General features: G+C 40.9%; 1 protein-coding gene across 1 annotated transcript in view; it reads left to right on the forward strand.

The window, feature by feature from the left end:
- Positions 1-1669: 1669 nt before the first annotated feature.
- TUBGCP3 (tubulin, gamma complex associated protein 3) overlaps positions 1670-9855 on the forward strand; it is a 72521-nt gene continuing 64335 nt past the window's right edge. The window contains exon 1 of the mRNA XM_009326313.1: positions 1670-1766. Coding sequence (XP_009324588.1) covers positions 1670-1766 — 97 coding nt within the window. The remainder of the gene's footprint in view (positions 1767-9855) is intronic.

Here is a 9855-nt window from a genome sequence, read left to right on the forward strand (position 1 = left end):
CAGGGAAGTTTTTCAGCCAGAAAGTCTTTGCCTGCGGGGGAACGTAAGATTATGAATCTATTTTGTCATGAAAAGCCTATGGGAAAACCTGTCTGCTAAAAGTTCTGAAAATGGTAATGGATTATCGTGACTGTTCATTTAAATTTGTGTTCTCCTGATCACGTCATGAACGACGGAATGTTGCAGCAGAAACACCTACATGGCAGATTGTCCAGATACATAGCAGGCTTATTGAATGTAAAGGAAGTTTGCTGTCAGTCCTCAGCCGTATCAACAGTTTGAGATGTGACTACCGCTTAGCCTGTGGGAAGTGTGAGCGTTGCTGCTGAAGCTCACTGTGATAATGCCTGTGCTGTCTAGATACAGACCAAGTACACGTGTTTCTGTGATCTCTGCTGACATGCATGTAGCTGTTTCTCAATGCGTACAATGCATACTCTGCCTTGCACAATTCTGTTAGCATGGAGCTAAACCTGGCACGATTGCTGCAGAGGCTTCTCTGGCCAGAATTCCTGGCAAGAATTTTAAGGAAGTGTTTGCTTGCAATTAGCTGATAGAAGGATATAATCAATGATTACTTGCAGCAGAGAGCACAGTAATCCATTGTCAAACTGTAATGGGAAAAGAAGATGGTATTTGTGAAGAGAAACTAAGTATTATATTGTGATTGTTCTTTATTCTCAAGTGTTTACGAAATTAAAGCAAAGTACAAATGCTGTGGTTGGTGGTGTTGCCCTTGACTGTTTCTTCAGTTAGCATTAAGCTATGTCATTTAAGAAAAGTATAGGAAATATAGTTAAAATGTTGTTTAAAACTATTATAGATTTCATTTTGTGCATCACCGTGGTGAAAGTCTGGTTCTATCTCTCCTAATAGGCAGTTTGTTGGTAAAGACTCATGGTATGAAAATAATTGCTTCCGGACGCATAATTTTTAAAAAGTACTTGGCAAACCAGATATCAGAGAGAGTTAGATAACAAGTACATACTGGGGCCTGTCTGTGGTATGGTCTGGGCTTATCAGAAGCATGTGCCCATACTCTGGAGCTCCGAGTTCAGATACCATTGAATGTGGGCAGATTATGGTAAGATAACTAAATAGTTTCTGCCCTTATCTGTCTGTTCTACTTCTTCCCTGAAAGCTTGTTATTTCCATGATAAGGGGAGGTAAAGAGCCTAGAAGTGCCTTTAAAATTGCATGGACTGAAGGTGGCTGAGGTGTCTATATGCCTTTGTGAAATGTGTGTCACTAGACAAAAGGTAGGAAGCAACTGAAAACCAAATGAGGTCTGAAGTTCTGCACAGCCTTCGCTTCCCCTCTGGTACAGGCCAGATAGATAGTTCCTATTTCATTTATTTTTTCTGGAAATTGATATCAGGGAAGAACATATTTTCCATGGAAAAGTGCTGTTAGGATACCAGTGAGGAGAAAGTGACTGCGAATGACAGTGGGAGTGTTTTTATTTCATCTAAGTTTGAAATAGGAGAACAGGATAGACTGCTGAAAGCAACTCTAGCAATGCAATATCCAGTATCGAGAGAACAAAATCCTTTTGTTTCCTGACCTCGGCCTCATCAAACAAACCAAGAGAAAAGTGTTATTGAGCTGGAGGAATCTGTTTACTGGAAAGAATACTGAGGCTCTACGATGGCATCTTACAAAACTAAAGATGCTGGAACAGAACAGACCTATTCTGGAAAAGAGAAGCAGCAGCGATGCACAGATGACAGCAAAGTCAATGGAAAATGAACTTCATGAACTACAAAGTAAACCCTGTCAATAATTTCGATTCCTTTATTTAGCTGACAGCTGTACCTAAAATTGATCTCAGTTATACTGACGTAAGATGTTTTAAGGACTGTTTAATTGACGTGTGCATTTAATTCTGTGTGAAATGTCCCAGTTAAATATGCTTGTGCCTTCAAAAATGCATGATGTGGTTGAGTGAATAATGGTGAAAAATATCTATCCAAAATTAATGTTAATTTTCTGTATTATAGAGCTAATGAAGCTAACTGTTTCTTAGTGCTTTCCTGCAACGAGCTCTGGAAGCTCCTGATGTAATATCAAAGACTTTCTTTAGTTTTAGTGCCTTGTTTTCCCTAACAAACGGGCTTTAGTATATGAATATTCTTATACTCTATATCTTGATGTCCATTCTTTGGTATATGCAATTAATCATCTAAGCTACATACTCTGCCTCTTGACTGGATGATACACTTTCAAAATAGGGAAAATATAGTGCATCTTCACATTAGGATCATGTATTAATTTCCTTATTTGTATTAAGCTTTATGATTTTTTTGGTATTTGTGACCGCTTTTGAATACTTACAGATTAGTGTAAGTAACAGCAGCCAACTGAATTCTCTGCTTTTATTCAAACTCATGTCTATTATTAGTAAAAATATAAATACATTAATTTAACTATGATCCTACAAATTCTATTCCAATATATTATCAAGACTTTTCCACAATCTTATTCATGTTTCTAAGAAATACGTACAAAAAGACATAAGACAAAAATAACTTTTTGAATAATGGCCAAAAGTTATAAAATGCACTTCTGATTTATATCTTTACCTTTAGCGAAAACAAATTGCTATAAATTAAAAAATGGAACCCATCATCTGAAAGCAATGATACATTTTGACTTTTCACAGACCCATTTCATCCTGTGGGTGAGCTACACACACCAAAAAACTACCATCTTCAACAAAACATATGCAGTAAATCTTACGACCCTTCCTCACACCTGCAGAAAAGAGTTGGGTAAGCAGCTGCATTTTGCAGAATGTCCTGAAGGTCGTCGTCTCAACCTCAGGCTCTCGTGCACCACAGCAGTGAAAGCAGGTGTCCTGCACACCTCGTCTTACTCACCCTAATGTGACATTGTGCCTGTTTGATTTGACATATTTCCTTTGGCATGCCTGACAGTGTCATGTCCTCTCATGTACTTGGGGAATTTGTCGACCTAGGAGAAAAACAAAAGATCGGTTTTCTGCAGCTCCCCTGCAGATCCCCAAAGGGCTGGGACATGATGTGCTGATAGACTCAGGGGCTCAACCCAGTCTAAGAAGCATGTCATTTTATCAGGCACCTAAGGAAACAGATGTAGGAGGCGTACAGTTTTATATTTTCTATAGTTAGATCTGTCTTCTGCAAACCCTTTACTAGCATCTGAAACTGAACTTCCTCTTGATATTTAAATTCGGAATGCTGTTGTCTCTCCTGACCAGCACTGATATCACAAGCTGAAATCTCAGATACCTGCTGAAACAGCACTGACAATTCGTTAGATTCTGAACAAATCTTAATCCTTCAAATTTTATTTTTGTGTTCGTTCTCTTTTCACAACCTGTTCTCCTCCCCCACTGCTACAGAGTCCTGTTATTCTGGATTATACGTGGCAAATGAATGGAATGGCAGATGGGACTGCTCCATATTTAATGCCTTCGGGGAGAAGAAGAACGCAAGGGCATGCAGAGCACATGTGTGGTCCAGCAGCAGTCTGTCAAGTCAAACGCTCAGAAATGTGGGAGGTTAGTGCCCCAAGAATGAGAGTCACATAGACAAAACAGTTCAAAGAGCCATGCTCCTGGTGCAAGAAAACTCACTATTCTCTTGTGAATTTATGAAGCATTCAGTCTGATACTTGGTAAATCAGAGATTTTGCTCAGAAGGCGGGGGAAGGTTTGGAAGAGAAGGCATGTGAAGAGGGATACCATCACCTCCCTGTTTCTCCCATGCTGGGGGGTGATACAGTGGATGGGCACTAACAATACATAAACTAAATCATGGCTATATTGAATCTGTGAAGATGTACTTCAATATGATCTATGTACTCATTTACAGAGACGCTGAGAGTAACACACTTTGTATAATGACCTGCTTTATTACGTTCATATATCCCTTGTCCCCAGATGTTGTTGTGTCGTTTAGTGATCAGCGCAAAATCTGTCTTTTGCCTTAAAAGCCGTGATTTGGCTGGTGAGACAGGGTAATGCAGAACCCTGAGCCAGCTGTAGAGATGGAAGACCTTTTCCCCTTCCGATACACTCTTCTCCAATTGTCGAGGCAGTCTCACTGTAAGCAGAACTTTTCCTGGTCTTCAGTCTGCTCTGTCTGGCTAGCTTCACTTGCTGGGAGAAAAGAAAGGGACTTAGCTTCTGGGCCAGTCATGAGGGGATGACACGTATTCCTCCCTTAGATGAACAATAGTAGAAAGGAAAGGAAGGCATCCGTCTGCTGCACCACGTAAAAATTTTTTTTTAACAGCTGAGATGATTAAGTGCGAACCTGCAGAGCTAAGATGCTGCTGGGGTGTTTGCCTGAGCAGAAGGAGAAAAGCTTTGGGAAGAGCCCATGCCCTGGGGTGTGCGTAGGGAGGTTAGTTTGGTGCCTGGACAAGTCTGAACTGTCTCCAGAGTATGCACAAACAGCAGCAGTCTCAGACAGTGGGCAGAAACCAGGAATATGTGGTGAACAGTTAATACATCCTGTAACAGCAAAGCAAAACTGAGCAGCCCTCTTCTTCCGAGTGCATTTAAAAAAAAAAAAAAAATCATACAGGCCCTTTATTAACTAGACGGCATGTGCTCTTCTTTTCATCTCTGCTGATCTGCAACAGCTACTTGAGATAAATGATAACGTAGCTGATGACGGCCCGCGGCAGGGCAGTTCCACTGAGGCAGTGCCCCTACATTGGGCAGAGGATCCCGGTGGCGCAGGTTGCCTGAGTGAGCACGGTTTGTTTTTTAAGACCTTGCTGAATTTTCATCGCCTTCTGTAGTGCCACCTGGCGTCGGTTCCTTGAATGGGAATGAGTTTCCAACGACTTATTTTACAAGGCCCTCTGACCTTTTGCGTGTAGATCTTTCGGAGGCCTGAAAGATCGGCCTTGCCTTACCTTTTGCATGGATGCAAGCATCATTTCCCTCTGTTATTGCAGACACAGACCTAGCGATGTCCAGTGTTTGGGGCAAAAGCACACGGTCCTGCTAACTGAAGCTCTCCTCCTCTCTGCCGGCCAGATAACTTCAGCTGGATATTCCAAATTAACATGCTTTTACGTTCTTATGCCATGCTCCTTATAGCAATGCTAATATTAACATTACCAGCGTCACTGTTCCATGCTGATAAGCAGCAGCAGGTTTGTAACACAGCTTACCGGTAAGTTGCCATGTCAGACAGAGAAAAGGCCTCTGTGCGATCAGACGTGAGCTCTGATCTGTTTTAGCGTTGTTCTGTTTTCTACAGCAGGAGGATATTAGAGCCAGATCCTGGTGCTTGTTTTACCAAATGTCGTGTCTCCGTGTTTGTATTTTACTCGTTCCATTTCCCTCTCAGCTCTGGTACTCTTGCGTTCTCAGGTTGCCGTTGTTCAGTGGCATCTTCTGAAGCCAGCCTGGATAGAAATATAATCTGGAGAGCTCACCAGGAGAGATCGCTCCCAACAGCCTATAACTTGTTCTTATCGTGCAGCCAAATGGCTTCACGTTTTTATTACATTACATTATAGAAGACAACTTGGTTTTAGACATCACAAATCCAGAGTTTGCTGGTTATTTGCTCTTTCCATCATTTCCAGCTGAGAGTTTTAGTTTTAAAAATGTTAGCTTTCTCTGGACAACTTTCCTCATTTCCAAACAATGATTAATTTATCCTTAAAATGTAATAGGTGATTAAAATGAGAGAAAATTTCTCATTAGCAGATGCGCACAATGTATTAGCTGAGCCAGTACTTATTAACATAACTTATTACATTAATTTTTTCAAACAGCCCCCTCAGAACTTCTTTCCGTAAGTCTCTGCATGAAGACACGTGGAGTCTGTCATCTGGAATTACAGCTGCATTGACATATAAGACCCAGAGACACTTCTCACAAGCATAAGCCTCCAAGTTCCCAACTTCATGCTGGAACAAGCCTTGGGCACCCAGTAGCCTCCTCCCTATGCCCTGCTTTCCATGTAGGAGTAGGCAACGTGCGGGGCCCAGCTGTGAGCGACGCTGCACTCCCAAGTAACCAGCACCACCTGGTCCGCTGGCAGTAAGCTCCGAGAGGTGCTGCAGCAAATGTCAATGGATAAGCACAGGTAAGGCTGTAATGCTGTGGTACATCCTGAGGAAACACGTATTTTCTCATACTTACCTAACCTTTTAAAGAGTCAACACCAGTGCAAGACAGGTAACAGGTACGGGTTAGATAAATGCAGTGGTGGTGTTGTGTTGTCTTTGTTAAAGAATTGCTATAGCTCCCTATAACATAGGGCCTTACATAGTAACAGCAAATGGAAATTGAGAACGCTGAGCCAAGGTTGAATGAGTGACCGTACTCCTGCCTCGCATACGCAGGGTAGTCTGTAATTACACAGCTACAGACTTCCTTTTTTCCCAACAGCTTCAGATACTGTCAAGTCCTCCCACGATAAACATGACTACCTTTCTCTTAGGCAAACACAACTAGGCACCTGGAATCCTAAGGTGCCCGTAACTGAATGCAGATGCCTCACGTTGCTTTAGACAATTCAGGAAAATTTCTGATTTTCAGCTAACACTGATTTTTCAAGCATTAGCTCACGTAAGGTTTGTTGTTGAAATTCTTTCTCCATTCAGTACAGTAGACTGTGTTGGAATTACTCAGTGTAATGTTTTCCATCTTAACTGCTTGATAAACAGTTCTGTCTGGTTTCTGTCATGTTTCTGTCCAGCAGAGGAAGCAACTGGGAATGGAATGAAATGAACCTGCACAGTATCCTGGACTGGACTCTGCTTTGTTTGATTATTTGATCACATATTTAGTTGTCTCACGCTGTCTCTATGAGGCAGGACAATAATCCTTGCTATTCAGTTCTGTAAGAAATCAGAAACAACTGAAGGCAAATCTCATTTCTTCAAATTAACAGCAACTCATTTTGGAGAAAAGATATTCCCGAACAAGATTATTAGAAGACTTTTACACAAAGATTATGCCACTGTTGTTATACTCTCTCCCTCATAAAGCAATAATGATAACTGTAATCATAATCCAGTGAATTCCAACCTTCATGAGAAAAACCGTTCTTTCTAAATTATTTGGAATATAGTGTTCACTATTTTTTCTTATACTGAGGAGAAGAGGGTTTTCTGACTTTTAAAATGCTTGTGGCATTACAAGGATAATAATGACTTCTTTCTGCAGGTTTAGGAAACCTGAACAATCTGTTCATAACAAATGTATGCTGCTGGTGTGCCTTCTAGAGATGTGCTGAGTACATATCCCCGTCTTTAAATAGAAAGCAGTCAAAGGATAATTGCAGCATTTAAAAACACTGAAAGCATTCTAAGTAGGAAGGAAAGATGCTTCTGTGGTTAGAGTATAAGAAAAAGAGAAGATCTGGGTTATATTCCCGGGCTGGGCAGATATTTGCTTTGTAACCTTGGGCAAAATGCTTCATCTGTGCCTGTCCACATTTCCATATTTTATTCTGTGTAAAATGGGGATTCTAACCCTTTTCTGCCTCAGAGAATACTACAAATGTTTGTGCAGGGCTGGACATCTTGGGGTGGAAGGTGTTATCTGACTGTTATTATAAATGGAAACACGGGATATGCCTACATAGGCTCTCAGTTAAGAGCTGATCTAATTACACAGAGGAAACCAAAGAAAGAGAGTTAACAAACCTCATTCTCAAAGGCTCCAGTTACTATCTGATTGTCTCTCTCCTGTATTTATGTCTGTCTCTGGGAGCCTGACTCTCCTAGAATATGCTTTTAGCTGCCTCAGATTTTCAGGAGGGAGGAAGCATTGAGATTAGTTTCTAATCCACCAGCTATTATATTTAAGAAATCTTTGAACAGTGTAACACGAAAGAATCTACCTGCAGAAAAACTACCCTGCCACAGGACAAGGAAACGTTCCCGCAGTTAGGAACCAAACGTGGTTCCCCCGCTAAATCACACACCTAAGAATCAGCAAATCTTTGTCTCTCCAGTGCTGCTCTTTTTGTCTATAGCCCCTCTGTTGCTACCAGTTCAACAGTGGTGATAATAAGCTGTACTTTGAAATTCTATAGCATCCTCTAATCTGAGCATCTGGGAGCACGTCATGTAGGCTTGGGTTCACAAAGACATTTACAAGCCTAAAACCCACCGATGTTTTAACAGCCATGGGGACACATATTCCTACATCCCTTTGTAAATTCAGGCCTTAAAAGTCACTTTGTTAGACCAATTTATTGTACCTCTTAACTTAATAGAATATGGTAGCTTTTTAACCAGGCATAGCAAAATGATTCAATAGTTTAATGCAGGAAGCAGAGAAAAATACCGTATTCGCTAAGGTTGATACACGGGATATTAATCATCAGGCTAGAATGTGGCAGGCAGGAACACTAGGAATTGTTCTTATTCTCTTAAGAAGGTTATGGACTGAAGTTGGTTTATGACTTTCCTTACAAATACATAGTAATATACACAGACTCCTAATACTGTGAATGAAGCCAGTAATCTTCAAGAACGGAAATGGAAAAAATCTCAGGCTGGTATGAAGTGGACTTCAGGAGATGGATGATCAGCTTAATGAATGTGATGGTTCACTAAAGTGAACAGCAATTTTTCTTCCGATATTTGTAGGAAGATGAAGCTCAAGATGTGTTCTGCAGGCATGTTGTTACCTTGACAGTCATTTTTGTCTGAAAGTATGGTACATACTGTTACAAAGTGACTAATTGCTATACTCAAAATAAACCTGCAGGAAAGAAAATGAAAATGTTTTCCTCTATTTTTAAAATTGTTTACCCTATACATTTAACACAGCTAGAGTGTCGTGGTTTAACCTCAGTCGGCAACTAAGCACCACGCAGCCGCTCGCTCGCTTCCCCCCACCTGGTGGGATGGGGGAGAGAATTGGAAAAGCACAAGTGAGAAAAACTCGTGGGTTGAGATAAAAACAGTTTAATAATTGAAATAAAATGATAATAATATAATAATAATAATAATAATACACAAAGCAAGTGATGCACAGTACAATTGCTCACCACCCGCCGACCGATGCCCAGCCAGTCCCCGAGCAGCGGCCCCCCTGGCCAGCTTCCCCCAGTTTATGTACTGAGCATGACGTCACATGGTATGGAATGTCCCTTGGGCCAGTTTGGCTGTGCCCTCTCCCAGCTTCTTGTGCACGTGCAGCCTTCTCAGTCGGTAGAGCATGGGAAACCAAAAAGTCCTTGGCTAGTGTAAGCATTACCTAGCAACAACTAAAACATCGGTGCCTTATCAATTTTGTTCCCATCCTAAATCCAAAACACAGCCCTGTACCAGCTACTAGGAAGGAAATTAACTCTATCCCTGCCGAAACCAGGACATAGAGATATAGCTAGTTTCATCATTTTCTTGACTAGTTCATTGGAAATAAAAAAATGAGTATCAGACAAACTCTCCAAATACTGAGAGCAGAAAAATCAATAAACACTTTAAAAAGCATTACAGAGTGAAATCTTCAGACTGACCCCTTTTAAAGAGTACACCATCAGAAAACTGCCTAAATACAGCTAGTTCAAATACAATCAAAAGAAGACATTTGCTTATCAGTTTATATTTTCGACATGTAAAACAAGAGCACGGGAAGAATTGGTTCCCCCTTTGCCAACTGGTTGTTGCCTCTTCGCCCCTGTGACGTAAGTAAAAACCCAAACCTTGACCTTGATGCTTTCAGTGCACACGGATGTGAGAGTTGCTACTGGCATGAGAAATATGCACCTGGGGAAATTAAGTACAAAACAAAGTAAGGTTAATTAAAAAAAACAAAACAAAACAAAAAACCCCTCTGACCTTATTGCTTTATAATGAAATTGGCTAAAAATTACCTTGTCATTC

The sequence above is a fragment of the Pygoscelis adeliae genome, unplaced genomic scaffold (genome assembly GCF_000699105.1).
Source record: "Pygoscelis adeliae isolate BGI_AS28 unplaced genomic scaffold, ASM69910v1 Scaffold156, whole genome shotgun sequence".
NCBI lineage: Eukaryota > Metazoa > Chordata > Aves > Sphenisciformes > Spheniscidae > Pygoscelis > Pygoscelis adeliae.